General features: G+C 46.7%; 1 protein-coding gene across 1 annotated transcript in view; it reads right to left on the bottom strand.

The window, feature by feature from the left end:
- The window catches only part of paplna (papilin a, proteoglycan-like sulfated glycoprotein), a 174,125-nt gene that overhangs the window by 85,942 nt on the left and 68,876 nt on the right, over window positions 1-19,307 (bottom strand). The window contains 1 exon segment of the mRNA XM_030087215.1: window positions 12,635-13,193. Within this exon segment, the coding sequence (XP_029943075.1) occupies window positions 12,635-13,193 (559 nt within the window).

The following is a 19,307-nucleotide window of genomic DNA, read 5'->3' as shown; positions in this document are numbered from 1 at the left end:
ACGAAGGCCGGAAGCAGGCCAGAGGGGTACCCAAAGCCCAGATAACCGGCGGCCACTCCAGAGCCCAGATCCAATCCCCTCCCCCAGGCAGACGCCCACGCTCTGGTCCAGAAGAGGGCAGAGGAACGCCCCGGCCTGGAGCCCCGGCGGCGAACTACGGCCGGCGGGAGTCAGAGCCGAGAGCCTAGGGCCCAAGAGCCGACCCCCCCCCCACCCAGAGAGAGGGCCATGACCATACCTAGAAATACCGGCCCACACGGGCGGCTACCCGCCCCAGGCCAGTACCCCCCCCAGCGCTCCAGCCACGTACCCCGAGATCCAGGGCACCACCCCCCCCCCCTCCCAAAGCCCACTCTCCTCCACCCCCCAACCCACCCCCCCCGGCCCCACCCAGCACACCCCCCTCCTCCCTCTCCCGCCCGGCCCTCCCCAGCACTCACATACTCTCACACACACACATACAGCCAGTCAGCCCTAACACACTCGCATTCTGACACACTTATACCCGTGCGCACGCGCGCGCACACACGCAGACACAGGCACACACAGACTCACAGACACACACACACACACACACACACACACACACACACACACACACACAGCCAGTCAAACCTAACCCAAACACACTCACATTCCCGCGTCATCCATCCGTCGTGTCCTGTGGGAGATCCCCCCGGAGGCAAGGGAAAACCAAGCACCCATGTCCGGGGCCCCCGCCACCCGCAACTGCCCCCCCCCTCGCCCCCCCCTTCCGACCCCCCACCCCCCCGCGCAGACAGGCATGCACCCCCTGGAGCCAGCAGCCCCCCAAACCACAGCCGGTCCAAACCCCAGGCATGTGGGGAAACAACAGCCCCCGTCTATGATATAAATTCTAAAGTAATTGATTAGGAAGTGGAGGAAAGAGAGAGAGAGTGTTTGCTTTACTACTACTGCCCTGAGCGCAACCAGCTAACATTGCTAACACCGCAACATGCTAGTAATGTAACAGAACTCACCAGTCTGAAGATGCCGTGAACACACCAGCATGTGTCGGGTGGCGGCGCTGAAAGTGATGTTTGGTCGTCTGACGACTGCTCTCCAGGCTGGTCGGCGTCTCTGTTACCTCACATATCGCTGCTTCCAGGTTGGGAACTAGAAAGATTCATCCCTTCTTTCTTTTTCTTACTGGAGCGACGGTGGGAACGACTGTGGCAGTTAACAACACAGCACGATGGTGCCGTGTTTCTAATTTCTAAAAACTTGCCAAACAAAAAACAAAAGAACAACATGAGCGCAGCGTCTTGTCTGTCGCTGGCGTAAACAGATGTTTCAGCATCCCCAGAAGCCCACAATGCATTGCAGTTTTTTCCACTGCTTACATCATCCTTTCGAGCCCTATATTTTAATGCAATATTCTTCCATGCACCCACTAGGGAGCAAATGATAATGACTGCCCACCTGTCAACCGTTCAATTGCGATCGGCTGGTTGGACACCCCTGTTCTAGAGCCTTCCTCCTAATTGGCCCATTCATTCCTACCATAGGCGTTACCTCATTCCCAGCCGCCTCTCGTGACAGCCAGATGCAGAAGACGTTCTCTATCAAATCGATCTTCCAGCATTACCATATGAACTGTGCATTGCCAACAGGGTGAGTTCAGTACATCTCCACACCCCTTTAAAAGACTTCTCTGCATTTATTTATTTGGATTATTGCAGCGGTAGGGTTAAGGCCCGTCCATGCTTCACATGTACGCGTTTCCACGTCCGCTTTGGAAGGTCCGCGCACCACCGATGCGGACGCGCTTCCTCCCATGCTACATTTGAGCTCAGCTGTGAGCGTCTCATGCAGGCGCGGTGATCCACGCAGCCTCGACAAGCTTTTCCGGCTCTACAGACTGTTAATCTGCTCCTTTATTACGGATTATTTAGAGAAAATTAAGCACATACATTGTCAGTACATTATCTTTAAGTATTAAAGTTTATTTAGCCTTTTTTTCCTGTTTCTGAATCGCGGGGCGGCACCGGAGCGATTAGTTACTTTTTCACTTCTGTCTGCAGACCTTCTCCTCCTCCAGACAGTCTCTCTCTCTTTCCACGAGTTTTTCACTCTTTCGGTGTCTTTAAGTGGAGCCATCAGGCTGGAGCTCCGTCTACTTTCACTTTTACCATCATGTTTTGTTTGCTATGGCGCTCTGGCGCAGGCGTACACTTCCGCGACCTGCGCGCAACGCGGTCTCAAAATCTGGCTGCTGCGCGGACGTCCGCGGATCGGTCCGCGGGACCCTAGCGGACAGGAATTCATGACGATTTTTACGTCACGCGGACCAACGCGCAACGCGCACCCACGCGGACATGTGAAGCATGGACGGGCCTTTAGCCCCACCCTCATGAACTCCTGCAGTCTCTGCCAGGTTTGTGGTGATGGTGGTGCTTTGCAGTGCCTCCAGTAGAGGGGGACAGCGTACCTGTTCACAGCAGTGTGCCTTCAGATCTAAATGTAGCCCTGGTCAGTGTGTAGTGGGGTCAGGGGTCACTGTAGTGGGGACTGTTAGCGGGGCGCAGTGGTTACTTCCCACCTTTTCTCCCTTTTATGTGCATCTTCTGCTTTAAGTTTGCTTATTAAAAGAGCTCCATGTATTGTTAATTGAACAGTGCTTGGGGTTATTTTCTAAGGGTCTCACAGATTGGCAGTAATTTCCTACCAGGTTGCACAAAGAACTTTATTTATTACAATAGTTTTATTAGATAAGGATTTAGCATTGAAAGCTACCTCTGCAGAGCTGACAATCTTGGTATTTCTACATTATACTCAATAATATAATCCAAATCAAATTATAAATTGGAAAATCAAAAATGAGTGAAAAGCTTGTGACTAGTGAAGACATTTGATTTCTGTCTGATCTCAAAAAATTTGTTAGGTTATTTTTGTTTTGTTTTTTGATTGACTGATTATAACAGGCATCGAAGTATAGATCCTGCATGTTTGATCCATCTTCTGAGAGTACCGATTAGACAGGCAGGCCTCTAAAATTTGTGATACTTTAGAATCGACACTTGTAGCTAAAATTACCAATTATTAAAATGAAATTATTGACAGATATTTAACTGTATTTATGAAATTGAAGTTTCTAATTTTGAATAGATGTATTGCAATGAGAGAAATTAAAGGGGCATATTTTTTTAACCTGTCCTGTCCAGCATGGAATAAGCACAATGGAGGTTCTGGCTGCTGTTATGTTCCAGACAGATTTAATTATGGCGACACTGCAGTGAATCCCACAGGTGGTATGTTTTTATTTTATTCAATTAGGGACCGAGCCCGAGGGCGAGGTGGCCTCAAAACTGAGGCCACCTTGTTGTATTTGTTTATTTATTTATTTATTTATTTGTTTGTTTGTTTGTGGTTTGTCTTCACTGTTGCAGTGTCCTGTAATTTGCAGACGGTCCCTGAACATAGCAGCACTCCCAGCTGCTCATAGAAATCAATATTGTTTCTGCTGTGTGATAGACAGATACTTTTAATAAAAATGAGCTTGTAGCACATCGTCCACCTCACAGCGATGGGATGGATGCTCCCTTTGTGTGTTACTGATGTTTTGTTAAAGAGTTATTGAGGCCGTAAGTCCGAATCTATAAATATGTTATCAACTTCACGGGACTTTCAGCCAATGGGTGAACCAGATTGGATGTTAGGTTCGTGTTCAGTCGGCACCTCAGTGGATACGACACAGTTCACCACTCGACACTCGGGAACAGGTCCGGAACACTCAGAATGTTCCTTGGTTCACACAAAGTCCACCAGAACAAAAAAAAAACCCTTCCAGCATGCCACTGATAAGCTTTCCTCAGGACTTCCTCGCCAACCCACCTTCTCTCCCTCAGCCCGCGCTCGCCATAAACAAAACAAGCGCTCTCCCCTTTCCCTTGAACAGTTCAAAACTATGGCAGACACAAAGCCCGCCCCCCAACCAATCACAAACACACAAACTTGGCCATGACCTTGACTGACAGCCAGGCATCCAATTACTCTTCAGATGATTTTAGGTTCTCTCTTTTTTTTCACTATATATTTTTCTTTTGGGCTGCAGAAATGCCATATGCCTGCATTTGATAAAATTGCATTTCCCCCGTAAATATGGCAAAACCATATCACTTGGTGGGAATGGAAATCAGTGACTGCAGGTTGAATGTAATGCTTCATGGATGGTGGGTATAATAAACGATGACTAAATCAGTACATTTTATATTCATAACGATGTGAGGACTGTCAGACATTTTATTAAGTGGGCTATTGATCGTTTTTATAATAAAGCAGTAATTGACTTCTACGTGTCCATGGGATTCTGAATGGTCGTGTTGTGATAGGAGACATTTGGTTATACAGTTGTTGTTTGTGTTTACATTTTGGTTAAAGGTACAAGTAAGATATTTGTGATAAAATCCATAAAAATGATTCTCATGTTTCACCTGTCATTGAAGAAACAATCAGTTTCAACAATGTCATCTCCATCAATAAATGTCTTGGCAAAGTTTCTTTCTTCTAAAATGAGAGGTCTGGAATGGAATAACTCCGAAGGGTGGGGCCAGACCGCCCCCCTTCTCATTCCGGAGTCAATCATATGTGAGTTCCCGAGGTTGCCAAACAAGCAATCTGTATTTTATGACTGTGCGGTGGGCCGGCCAGCTATGTGCACGAGACTCCGGTCGTGCACATGCCTGATGCATGTACGCACCCTGCAATGCACCTGAACTGTCTAAACTCAATTAAAGTCCCCAAACTGGCAACCTTACTGATGCTGTCTGGGGAGGGGTTGATTATGAGACATAGGATTACTCATTACAGCTAGCTGAGGGCGGTCCATCTCTCTCTGCTCTCTCTTCTTTTTCAGATGCCAGGGCTGCAGTTGGACAATGCTTCATTTCAACAAGGACAGATAGTAACAGGATGTGTTCCATGATGGTGATCTCATTCTGTCATATAGGTTTTTTTCTCCCTTTGGGCGAAGCAGCATTTATATCGGTATTGTCAATTTTTATTTTTCATCTATCCCAGAGTGGGCATTTAACCACTCGCTCAAGAAGCTTTCATCAATGCAGGAGGGGGGCATAAGGGAATTTGGCCTGGATATGATTAAAATGACAAGAACGAGAGTATGAAAATGAAAACAGGTTTTCGCCTTCATAACTTTGGTGGTAAGGTTATTTTGATTTTATTTTTCTAATTTTTTTGGACTTGATAGGGCATTTTCACTTTTGCATTAATAGTTACACATATTACATGCAAGATCCATTTTTAGGTTAAACAGGGGGAGTTATTTGGTATTGTTTAAGGTTAATTGCAATAGGAATTGCAAGATGGCGGCGCGCAATAGTGCAGCAGTCAGACAACTCTCCCAGTGCTTCCATTCATTACTACCTCTAGATTCACTTGCTGACTCTACTCCACGGGGCACAAAGAATTACAGCAGAGAGGAACTACTCCGGATCTGAACGTGTTATGGAGAGTCCAACTCCAGCCGGAGTTTAAATGACAACATTCCACCGGAGATCGCCCGACCAGCCAACAGCCCGTGGCTCACCATCCCCGGGGCCAAACAAAGGAGGTGGCGGCGCAGGAAGCGAGGCTGCCGAGCCGCGTCCAGGCCCGGCTACGGAGAGACCCACACAGACCAGTGCTACCCAGCATCCTCCTCACGAACGCCAGGTCACTGACCAACAAGTTCCACGAGCTATCGGCCACCGTCGACACGCAGGAAACTCTACAGGACTGCAGCATTATCGCTGTGACGGAGACCTGGCTTCACTCGGGGATAGCAGACGAAGCTATCATGCTAGCAGGCCACGCGGCGCACCGAGCCGACTGGACGAGCAACTTGGGGAAAAGCAGAGGACGAGGACTGGTCAGCTACTCCAACGACAGGTGGTTTACCAACACTGCAGTGACTGAAACACACTGTTCCCCTTCCTGGCCCGACAGCACACGGTTGTCATGGTTACAGCTGTGTATATACCACCCAGTGCTAATGCTAACGTAGCATTAGAGACCCTGCTAGCCACTGTTAGCAAGCAACAGTCTGCACCCTCGGATGGCATCTTCAATGTGGCCAGAGACTTTAATCATGCAGACCTGAGAACTGTGATCCTGCAGCTTTAGCAGCATGTTCCATGTGCAACGAGAAGTCACAACATGCTGGACAAGGTCTACAGCAGCATCAAGTCTCCCCCGTCCCCCACCTCAGACAATCAGACCATCTGTCCCTGTTTCTCATGCTGGCATACAGACCTCTCATACAAAGATCACTGCCTGAGGTGAGAACCGTACGGATTTGGCCTGAAAATGCCATCCCACAAGTACAAGACTGTTTCCACAGAACCAACAGGGACATTTTTGCACAGGGCAAGCTATCTGACTACACATCGCACCGTTCTGTCTTATATTGAAACGTGCATGGATAATGTCACGAAGTAAAAGGCGGTCAGGCGATATCTAAATGCAAAAAGTGGATGAACAGCGAGGTGAAACAGCTGCTGAAGGATCGGGACTCTGCTTTCAGGTCTGGAGACATGGATCTCTGCAGCTCAGCCAGATCCAACCTGAAGAGGGGCATCAAGCGTGTGACTGCGCCATATGCCAGGAAGATCGAGGGTCACTTCACAGAGGGGAACCCCCCAGCGTGTCTGGCAGGGCATCCGCAACCTGGTTAGCATGAATAGCTCCAGTGCTCCCACCACCAGCACCAGCACAGACCGAGCAGAGGAGCTAAATCAGTTTTTTGCTGGTTTGAAGTTGAAGCAGAGAAGGATGCCCCCATGCTGCTGCCCGCTGACACCCTGGTCTCACTGGCCCAGTTTACATGGATGATTTTTCAATCCAATTATAAACAATCATATTAAACGTGAAGTGTATTCATATACGTCAGGGGTCTGCAATTAGATTTCGTGTTGGGCCACTTTTTATGGGGCACTTCAATCGTGGGCTGAGGGGGTGGGGCTCACGCGTGTCCATCCACGGACCGGAGAGCGGTGGGGGGGATGTTCAGGTTGCGGTGACGGAGGCATGCACCATGCACTCGCAGACCGGGGCGGCAAACCATCAATTCGGGGTTATTAAATCTTCTGCAGCGGTAGTTCCTCTCACTGCCCGGGAACTTCCTCCAGTTGCTCCATCCGTCGTAGACATGTCTGCCTCCTACACTCAAACTTACTGGAGAATAAACACACAGGGAGACATGCTGCTTCAGCTCGCTGCAGCGCATTCACTTGCGCTCTCTGTTCACCAGACGAGGCGCCACTCCTCTATTTTTCAGTGACAAACCTGAAACCACAACTAAACAACACATCCTTCAAAGATTGTCTATTGCAACACAATGATAGATATCGCACTCCAACAGGGGTGCGTGTGTCCGCCTGGGGTAATGTGTGCGTTTGTGCGCACGCGTGTTGGAATCCTCTCGCGGGTCAGATCGGACGGTTCGGCGGGCCACATTTGGCCCGCGGGCCGCTAATTGCCGACCCCTGATGTACGGCAGACAAAGCGATCCACGGTGAATCCTGGTTCACCAGGGTCCTGGTGAAGCGGATTCTACAGCATCCTGGGACATGAGGACAGGGTCTCTGGAGGACCTTCCAGTCTTCCTCAGACCCAGCAGAGTTTTATCTGCTGACCTCTGCTCAGATAATGTCTCAACATCTCTATGATACCTGCTGAGGGAGTGGCTGCTCCCCCGGCCGGAGCGCCGCCGCCGAGCGCCACGTCTCGCTGTGAGCTCTGCTCCATGCCGATGTTTCGAATAAACTGGTGCCCGTGTTAACTGGTGACCAATACATGACTGAAACATGTAGTCGTTCTGGAGAACGTCGGTTATCTACAGTTACAGTGAGTGTATACATTTAGAGTCTTTTGTGAGTCTGACTTTAACATCTGCTGTTATCAGCAGGTGTTTACATCACTCGTTAACACGGGGAACCAGTTAGTCCATAACACTAGCCGGTGATCACCATCACTATCACCATCATATTTGCACGATCATGCTGATCTTTAAACGCTGATCTTTAATCACTCTTCACATACTTGGTTACCTTGTCTTCTTGTGGTGGTTAGACTAATGGTGATCTGTAGTAGACCTCTCTTGATGCACGCCCCAAGTTTACTACTAGTTACTACTAGCTATATTCTCAAAAAAAATAAAATAAATAAATATATATTCTGTCAGTTTTTGTGTTGGTTATAGGCTCTGTTTTGGTGTTGTCTAGATTTGGGGTTTGGTTGCGTGTGGTGTGTCGACAGCACTGTTTTGCATTTGTATATAGGTTGTGCCCCCCGTTCCCCCTCTCTTTATCTCTCTCTCTTTCTGTCTCTTGCTCTCTAAACGTCTCCGTCCCGGTCCTGTCCTCAGCCATGCCGGATGCCAGCTTTAAATAAAGGCAGCAGCAGGAGGAGACTCAGTCTCGTCCTGCTGCTAACATTAAAATCTGTTCGGAGAGTAAAAGGCTACAATCAGACAATATTGCACGCCCCAGCTGCCGAACAGGACAAGGGAAAAAAAGAAAAAAAAACACTAGCCGGTGATCGCTCGTATTCTGCTACGGAGCTCTTTATACAACTCGCTCTGGCGCAATTTGCTTCCATCTCGCCTCTCCAGTGTTTTTTCGGACGGGGTTTTTATTAAAAAAGTGTTTTTCAACCACCGTGGCGTTCTCTGCTGGTTTTTGACTGTGCTGCTTCCCGTTTACTGCGCATGTCACACGTCATTACGTACGAGGGAACACATGCACGGAACAAACACTCCCCCGTTTAATCCGCGCCGCTGTCAGGCGCGTTTAAGGGACACGGAGCGGATTGTGGATCGGTGTAGACCACCTCGTACAGTCGGCTCCGAAATACAATCGGCTCCAAGTGAAGCGGATCCTCTCTGTGTTTACATGACACATTTACAATCCGCTCCACGTATAATCAGCTTATACGTGGTCCATGTAAACGTGCCTACTGTGAGCACGGAGGAGGTGGGAGGGTGCTCTGGGATGTGAGCCCGTCGAAGACTGCTGGTCCCGATGGTGTCCAGGGAAGGGTACTGTCGGGCTGTGCAGACCAGCTAGCGGGAGTTTTTACATTCATCTTAAACCTCTCGCTGGCTGCCTGCTCGGTCCCCAGTTGTCTGAAATCTGCCACGTACCCATCCGCAAGAGGCAGTCAGTCAGCGGCCTGAATGACTACAGACCAGTGGCTCACACTTCCACTGTGATGAAGTGCTTTGCGAGACTGGTTCTGGTTCTGAGGTACTTAAAATATTTACTGCCTCCCAGTCTCCATCAGCACCAATCCACATACAGAACCACCAGGTCCACAGGTGATTCCATCAGCACAGCCTTCCACAGTGTATAAACACCTTGAACAGTTGTGCCAGGATGTTGTTTCTGGACTTCAGTTCTGCTTTTAACACACTTGTTCCGAGCAGACTGTTGTTCAAACTGCGCAGTTTGGATATTGACGAGAGCCCCTGCGGATGGATCGGAGATATTCTCACTGATGGTCGGCAGTCAGTCAGGCTGGGGGATCACCGGTCCTCAACCCTGGCCGTGAGCACTGGGGCACCCCAGGGCTGTGTGCTCGGCCCACTGCTGTACACCTCGTACACCCATGACTGCACAACCATTCACAGCAGCAACATCTTGGTAAAATTGGTGGATGACACCACTGTGGTGAGGCTGATCCATGACAACAATGAGACGGCCTACAAGGAGGAGGTCCTCTTCTCATCCGAGGGGACCTGGTGGAGCGGGTCAGTGACGTCAAGTTTCTGGGAACGTACATTTCACAGGACCTCACACGGGGCAACAACACCAATGTCCGCGTGAAAAAGGCACAACAGCGCCTGTGCTTTTTGAGGTCACTGAGAAAGGTCAAGGTGTCCAGGACCTGCTGCTGTCCTTCTATAGGTGTTGCAGAGAGCATCCTCACCCACAACATCTTGGTGTGGTTCATGAGCAGCTCTCAGGGTGGCAGGAAGCTCTGGATAGAGTCAGGAAGTCAGCACAGAGCTGTCCTCTCTGTCCAACATCTACAACACCAGGGCCACAAGCATCCCCGTTGACCTCGGAGAGCCTGTTCTCACTGCTGCCCTCAGGGAGGAGGTACAGCTCCATCCAGGCCCGCACCTCAGGATTCACCAGGTCCTCCTACCCCAGAGTAATCAGAGTGCTGAACACAGTACACTGTTCAACTGTCCACTGTCAATGTGAATATTTCTGCACAGATGTAAAAATATTGATTTCTCAACTGTAAGTCTACAATACATATATGTCTCTGTGCAATATATATGTTCATACATTGTCCTATTGCTGCTACCGGGCTCTCTGCTGCACATCAGCACATCTGTACATTTGTACTTTATATTCCTACACCCCCTTGGACTTTTGCTGCTCTGTGTGTATATATTTTATTATTTATTGCTATTCTTTCTTCTCCTATTTTATCTTTTTATTCACACCAAAGAGTGTTTTTTAAATTTCGTCGTACATGTATGATGACAATAAACGCATTCTATTCTATTCTATTCCATTCTATTCTATTCTATTCTGTTCTATTCTGTCAAAAGATAAAAACAGTTTGAGTTGAAGTAGGCTTAATTGGGAGATCTTGATTAGCAGAGAGTGTAAAGATAATGAAATGAAGGTTTTTTTTGTTTTGTTTTTTTTGAGTTCCTGCTTAGATGTTACTGTAAGGAGGACCACAAGGAACCATGGACATCATGAAGGCAGCCCCTGAAATAAGCTGGACCTGGGACCAAGAAAGACTGGATCAGACTGGTGTTAGGACGAGCCGAAGGCAGACTGTTCTGGAGAAGAGACAGTGAAACCATTTTATCTGTTGTTTCATGGCTGAATTAATGTGATGTTGAACGCTGATCAGCTGATCAACATTAAGAATGATCAGTGAGGAATTCAAGCTAAAGAGAAGTCTGACAAAGTAAAAAAAAAAAAAAAAAAAATCAAAGGACAGCACCAGGAGGGATATAGGAAAGAAGAAGAAGAAAAAATGTGTTGGGAAGGAGAGATTTCAAGTCACTTTATGCTAAAATTTTGGCGAAGTTAGCATAGAGTGCCCACAACCTGAGCAAAGGAAGCCCAGAGAGGACAGGAGAAAAAGTAACATGCAAAAGGCTTGTGCACCAAGAGTAACGAAACATTGACGTCCCCGGACTATCACACAGTACATACGGTGCTGACATTCACAGAAACAAAAGACAATGAAGCACTGTTATTCTGAAACCCTTCTCAAGCATTCACCCTCTGAAGTGCAAGTGTTCCTCCAATTTTTTTTGGGCAATGGAGTTGCTGTACCTGATACCTTAATCACTGGTATGTTGTCCTCAAGTTTTGAATGAGGCCTCTCCTACTTGACCAGCAATACTTGCATTTTGGTGCACTACTATTATGAAGCCTTCCTGCTGAATGAGGGAACAAACATCCACACTGAAGAGCTCAGGCACCAAAATTACTCTTGAGCTCTACACCACCTATTTAGGACCCCTTATTTGCATAAGGGGAATCAGTCTTGAAAATAGGGATTGCTACCAAATTTCCTGACCACATTTAAGACTAACACTTGCACTATGATCGGTTCTGAAATACACCACATGAAAGATGGAGCCCTAAGTCTTTTTCACCAGTTACAACCCCCAACACAAAACAAAAAAAAGGTTTTAGTGACGACACATATACGATGACATGAAGCATCACAGCAGAATCTTTATTAGGTGGATCTAATAGGTAGATGGAAAGACAAAGCCCAAAAGTGGTGGAGAATGGTGGTGAGGTAGCAGACAATAAAGCACAAAATTAAACTCAAGATGAACAGTGAAGAGTCCCAAAAGATTTCCACAGTAGGACTGTCCATGGAGGATGGCTGTGAGGTCGCTGACCTCTCCTGACAGTTTGTGGAGGGTAAAGAAAGAAGGTGATGCTGCATTAAACAAGTGTGATTGTCTGTGTGCCAAGAAGTAGCTGCAGTGTGTTCAGACAACGACAGATTAGCCTGACCAGGAAGAGTCTACATGAGAAGCAGGGGGCATATAACAAAGCAAGACACATTATACTTTTTGGTTGAGATAAGCAATTACTTTCAATATAAATGTCAATGAGAGAACCTAACATTGCTAAAAAAACAAACAAAAACAAAACAAACACTTCTGACCATAGTCACTTGAGTGAAACTGGGTGTGTATTTAGCCCTTACAGTCAGTCACATACTCCAGATCACACTAGAGCCTCACTGGACGGAGATCAGACGTTCACATACCAGAGATCAGCAAGAGCAAGACTTTAAGGACTGATTACTTTAAGCATTGCTGATGCTCAGATAGCGGGTATGTTTCCTTCATTTGGAAAAAAAAAAAGGACTATATGTAAGGAATATTGAATCCGGGCGCAATTAACTAAAAACAAGCCAACGTCAGCTTCATCCATCACATTTGAGGGAGCGTGAATGAGGCAGAGGTTTGGTCTTGCAGAGCAGAGCAGTTCAGGGTTCCTTCAGCAGGGACTATAAGGTTGTGAACAGCACCAAACAGCTTTTGGAGGTGATGCTGCAGTTGGAGATGGGGCTGAGCCTTGTGCTGTGCTCCCTGAGGCCTTCAGGCTGGTCTTACCTTGCAGCTGGACCAGAATGCTGTGCAGCAGTGGCAGGTGCCGGCCGGCGTGGCCGCAGGTAGATTCTACCTCTGTGGGCATGTGTAGCTGCACTGGTGGCCTGTCTGCCTGCTCCGCTGCTCGAACCACCCTGGACTGTGAAAGTCCTGCCCATATTACGTGACCTTGCATCTGTGGAGCCTCCAGCAGTGGATCCTCCAGCAGTGGATCCTCCAGCTGTGGAGCCTCCAGCAGTGGATCCTCCAGCAGTGGATCCTCCAGCAGTGGATCCTCCAGCTGTGGAGCCTCCTCCTGATGGCACCCGTCCAGCTGGAGTGTTCCTTGCCGGGGTGGTCACTCTTGTGGATGTGGGCCCTCTGGGTGGCGCCGGCAGGCCAAGCGAAGCCACGGGACATGCTCTCTGACACTCTGCCCTGGTCATGAAGTTGTTGTTGTTGCCATGGCAACCTCCATACCAGAAGTGTGCACACTTGGATGTAATGACATCAAAGTGGTAGCGTGACACCCAGCTGCTGCAGGACCCGGCAGCTCGAGGCAGAGAGCAGATGGACTGCTGAACTGCAACAAAGAAGACATTGGATGAGTCAAACTCAGTTCACGCTGAGTTTGATTTCTGTCACACCAAATACAACACAGCCACTTTTACAGAGAAAAACTCAACTATTTCCCATGATATTCATGAAAAACACTTATGTTTAACGGAAAGAACCCTGCAGAACCAGGCTCAGATGGGGAGACTTTCTAATGTTTCCTTTGGGGTGAGGGGACTGAAGGACGGCAAAGGAGAGAGCACAAAGCTACAAGCAGGGCTGCGCGGTAAACATAGTGTGATGGCGGAAACCATATAAGTTTGGCCACGGTGGAGATTTGCGCTCCACAGTCATACTGTTATCTCACCTGATACAGGTTAACTGCTACTACGTAAATAAAATGTGCGGAAACGATCATTCAATCCTTCTCTTTGACTGAAAAACGGAGCATCGCTTCATTGAACAGGTTCCAGCTTCTTCTGGTCATGTCTTCCCAACTAATGACACTCTTTTTCTATCAATATGCAGACAGCCTGGCTTCAGGAGCCATCCTTCTTCTGTGGTGTCTGTGTAAAAATAAGGTTGAACAAACAGGTGTGCAAACAGCACACCTAGTGGCATGAAGTGCAAGTGCAGGTGAATTAAACTACAAAACCCATTCAGAAACATTTCCACTACAGGTTTTACACCACAAAATGTATACCGCCATAGATATCGTTAGCGTGAAGGGATTTCATTTATACCGTGATATGAATTTTAGGTCATACTGCCCAGCCCTAGCTACAAGCAAAAATGTACAATTCCATTTGCTGCAGACTGTGGAAACACTGACTGTAGTCTGTCCTCTCACAACATGTCAGCTTGTGTCTGACATCAAAGCAGGGCCTGTGGTTGTGAGTCCATGCTGCAGATCACATGGGGCCGACACTGAAGACTGGGCCTGAAAGTGTCAGACTCCACTTCCTACGTCCTTACAATGTCAGGATTTAAATGAATGAACTTGAAGTGAGAATGAGGCCCTGGAGGACGGGGTGAGGGGGTGAGGGGGTGAGGTGGAGAACCAAACCAGATTCAAATCATACATTTCATGACTGATCAGACTTTCAATGTTTAATGAAGCTTTTCTAACCAGACAGCAGCAGGTTGATTTTTACTGAAGCTGCTTTTCTAGACAGAGGGCTCAGCAGGATTCTGCTGATCTGTGAGAGTCTGAGATCCACACACCTCATGTTCTCCATGTTCTCCACAGAACCGTGGAGTCAGGACTCAATCTGCTGTGTCATCTTAAAGAAGGCTCCTGATCTAAAGTGTTTCCTGTGCAGCGCTGTTTACCAAAATTTCTACCAAAATAAAAGCTTTTGTTAGATTCCACACTCCGTGTTGCTCTGGTTGTATGAATGTCTTTTCCTTCTCTTTATTTTGATGAATTGTCGTGCTGCTCAGCCATCAGCCTGCTGCTCTTATGTAACAAATATATTGCAGTATAACAACATGGAATATGGAAAATATGAAATTTTCAAGGAAATATTTTTCCACGCACAAGATTTAATATCTCTAAATGAGGCAGCTGTGTCTCGGTTGGTGGAGCAGTCATCTTACGGGAGGTTGTTGGTTCAATTCTCCACCTCCCCCACCCATATGCCGAGGTGTCCTTGGGCATGACAATGAATCTCAAACTGCCCCCAATGGATGGATTTTGAGTGCCTTGAGCCGCCTCCACTGGTGCGTGAATGAGATAATGCAGCGTGAAGTGCTTTCAGCTCTGCTGTAGCGGCGTAGAAAGCGCTATATAATTGTACAACATTTAACATTTTCATATTTTCTATTTTCCAGTATAGTACAATATACTGAAATCATCTAATCATGTAGTTGCTGCTGCACAGGTCCCTCTTGTAAATGAGCCCCTGGGTCTCATTGGGATAACCTGCATAAATAAAGGTTAAATAAAAAAAATGTCAAAAAATCAGCAATTATTAGTATATTTTGCATCTTGTGGAGGGGTCGCTCGCTGCCATGCACGGCGTGTTATGCCTGATTTTTCTTTTCCAAACTGCTTCTCCTTCTTCTTCTTTTGTTTCGTTGGATCACAAGCAGCTTTAAGGGGCATAGCGCCACCTACTGTACAGGAGTGTGAAGTGTCACATCACAAACTTCTTAGTTTCCTAAACTACAGTGCGAGACGAGGGTCACGAGAGTTAATCACGTCACATGAATTAGTGGCGTCAACAGGAATTTGAATTAACCCGTTAATGCCGCGCTAATTTTGTCAGCCCTAAAATACAAACTTTGTTCAAATTAGAGACTATTTAAACTTCCTAAATGGAGCAGGGAGCAGTGGGAGGATATCCCCTCCATTCTCTCATGGCGGTTGGGTGTGGAGGCTGTGGTGGAGGATGGTGATGGTGGCAGGATGACAGGATGGACTCCAGCTGAGCCGAGCCGTCGGCCCACAGACGGAGGGGACCGGTTTGTCTGTGAATCTTTTCAGATTCAGAGTTATGATGCAGTAAATTAAAATCTATCAATCCTGTCATTTAGAGCCTGCACTTCCCATCATTAATCCAGCTCCACCCGCTGTTAATCTGCTCCGTCACTACATGTAGAGAAAATGATCGACATGGCTGCTTTATTTAGAGTCTTTTTTTTTCTGTTTCTAAGTGTCTGTGTTTGAATGATGGTGGTAGTGGTGGTGTCTACAATAATTAGTCCACACACACACACACACACACACACACACACACACACACACACACACACACACACACACACACACACACACAGTCAAGTCTCCAGTCAGTGGTATTCTGAGTTTCAGGACAGTCTTTCATTGATGAGCATCAGAACTGTGAACCAGAGAGAACCAGAGAGGAGCTTCCTGTCCTGTGTGGCAGAGCAGCACGGAGGAAAAGGGATAAAGGGATGCAGGGTTACTGGTGACTCCTAGAGTCTCTAAATGGACACTAGGTGGAAGAGCCTTTAGCTATCAGGCACCGTTTTTATGGAACCAGCTTCCAAGTGGTGTCAAAGAGGCAGACACAGTCTCCACATTTAAGGTTAGGCTCAAGACGTTTCTCTTCGATGCAGCCTATGATCAGGTCAGCTAGGGATTCTAAACTAAACTAAACCAAACTAAACTAAACTAAACTAAACTAAAACAAACCAAACTACAGTAAACCAAACTAAACTAAACTAAACTAAAACAAACCAAACTACAGTAAACCAAACTACAGTAAACCAAACTAAACCAAACTAAACCAAACCAAACCAAACTAAACTAAACTAAACTAAATTAAATTAAACTAAACCAAACCAAATTACACTAAACAAAATTAAACTAAACCAAACTAAATTAAACTAAACTAAACTATACTAACTAAATACTAGTTTAAACAGTTAAGTATCCACAAAGCTGCCCTAGGAGCTAGAATGCTGTGGGAAGTACGGTGCACTGAGCCCTGTCCTCTAATGTCTGAATGTTCTTCCCTTTAGTCCCTTCATTGCTTTTCCCCTGCTGTCCCCCCCTTCGAAGGGGAGGTCTTCTCCAGTTTCAGTTGCTGACTCCACTATTACGAAGGCCTATGAACAAGCTCCGTCCGGACCGGGAGGACACCCCTGTCGGTCCTGCCCGTGGACTGGCTTCGGTTCTACTTCTGGGATCCGTGGTTCTTGTGCTGGACCGTCCAACGAACTGTCCTCAACATAGTCCTAGGCTTTACTTCTTATTGTCTCATGCTAGCTGTTGCCAAAGCTGTCCGTCCCTGGGAGAGGGATCCCTCCATACTGTGGTTCTCCCCAAGATTTCTTCTTCTCCCACTGGGTTTCTGGAGTTTTTTCTTGCTGGATGTGAGGGTCTAAGGCGGTGGTTGCTTCGTTCTGTCTCGTTACTGTAAATATTGACATATTACCATTATGCTTATTCACTGTTTTTACTTTTACCGACAAATGTAACATCTTGAAGCCTCTGAGGCAGCTGTTGTTGTGATACTGGGCTATACAAAAATAAATTGATTGATTGATTGATTGAAAAACTGTAATACAACAATATTTCGATCAGAATTTGTCCTGAAATTCATCTTCTACAAATGGACCCATCCCAGATGGATGCACAGATCACTGGTGATCACGGAGGAAAGGAGGAAGAACAAAAAGTGTTTTTAGAGCTTCCGAGTACTGAGTCTCAAATCCAACAAGTCCGCAGAATCAATGCATAACAGAACAGTTTTTTGAGCAGAATGGACTAAGGATAGAACAATTATCGGCCAGGCCGATATTATCGGCCGATATTGGGCATTTTTCTAATAATCAGCATCGGCCTTTTTTTTCCACCAATAGCCGATAAAATAAATTTACCGTATTTTCCGCACTAAAAGCCTCTAATTTTCTCAAAACCCGCCTTATATTTCGGTGCGCCTTTTTTGCGGAAAATACAGTAATAAAGACCACCTGGTTGTCAGTCCGTTGTCTTGACTACGGTTCCCATAATCCTTTGCGACGTGATCACATGAGCAAACAACTTCTGTTTGCTTGTAGCTAAGCTAGCCAGTTCAAACAGAACGGCAAACATGAAGCTTGAGGCAGATTCTCCACCTCTGACCCGTCAGTCTGTCCTGCAGTCTCCCGACCGGAGAGCACGGCGCGCGGCTGCACAGCCGTCCGATGCCGGCTGGAGAGCGGCCGGTCACCGGCCGACAACCCGCTCGCGGGGACGCCGGAAGCGGTCGGCCGGCGGCCGGCAGCGGATTACAGTCAAGTCGGCCCCAAGCCAGGTCGACCCCGACCAACTCGGCCCCACGCCTCTTCTGTCACGCTCTCACGCCACACATTGAAAACTGAAAAAAATTACTGGTAATTTGTCTGGTGCATCGCTGCTGTGCAACCGGGAGGAATCAAACACAAGCCTGTCACATACCTACCGGTAATATATATATATGTATATATATGTATATACATATATATAAATTTTTTTTTTTTCAGTGGCATGAGTGCGTGACAATAGACGCGTGGGGCCGAGTTGGTCGGGGTGACTTGACTGGTTACCGTGTCGAAAACAGACTGTCTGCCGAAAAATGACTGCCCTCGACGGGGGCGCGCATCGATTAGTGATAACATTGATTTAAAGGGTTTTTTTTAGCGTTACAGTAGCCTACAACTTTAGTTCAACCAGGATTCTCCATTATTTTGTTTTATTTTCTTTTTCCTACAGTACACGGACATACAGGGGACAAAATACAAGAAAATGAAGGACAGAGTTGTGTCATCAGCAGCGACAGATAGTTAAATATTGGAGTTTTGGGGAAGTTATGGATGAGATATGACTGAATTATTGTGAGTGAGTGTGTGTGTGTGTGTATGTGTGTGTGCATGTGAGTGTGTGATAAATATAATATATAATAACAATATTAATAAAATAATCACAAAATTACAAACTGAACATAAACAAAAGGCCTGAGTATAATGAATGTAGAAGTGTTTTCCACTGAACACATCACATCTCTCTTCGCCTGAAGTCACTACTCTGGGCTGTGGAACAAAGCCCCGCCCACAGCTAAATTTTGATGGCAAAATGTTCATTTTTACTGCAAATGAATATCGGTTCGACATACCAGTTATCAGTTTCCATAAGTACCAATAATCGGCATCGGCCCTAAAAAAGCCATATCGGTCGATCCTTAGAATGGACGCATTCCTCTGGATCATATCTGGCTGACATGGCTGCAAATTCCAGTAAAACCTAGAGTTCTTTTGTTCCGAGCCAATGCACTGAAAGAAACACAGACGTCAGGGTCATTCACTAATTTGCCAGAGGTCACAGGTCATTCTAGTCCCATGAAAATGGTATATCATATAAAAATCCATAGCTGAGACGCACCGTTGTATTATTTGCAGGGTGAAAAGCATGGGGAACAGCAGCGGCTTACAATCTGGAAATTACAACACTTAGATTAAACTTAAGGTCATGAAAATGATTTGTAAGCAGGTCTTTTAAGTTGATTACTCAGGCGAAGTGAAGGGGCGGGACTTCCTTCCTCCCACTCCATTTTTTTACTGAACATGGAAAAAATAAACTAATTTTGATTCTCTCATTACTGTTGTTGTTTTGTTGTTCTACGTTTATGTCTTTAGTTTATAGTCTGGTACTATG

Source organism: Salarias fasciatus, unplaced genomic scaffold, assembly GCF_902148845.1.
Source record: "Salarias fasciatus unplaced genomic scaffold, fSalaFa1.1, whole genome shotgun sequence".
NCBI lineage: Eukaryota > Metazoa > Chordata > Actinopteri > Blenniiformes > Blenniidae > Salarias > Salarias fasciatus.
This window is presented reverse-complemented; position numbering and strand designations above follow the sequence as displayed.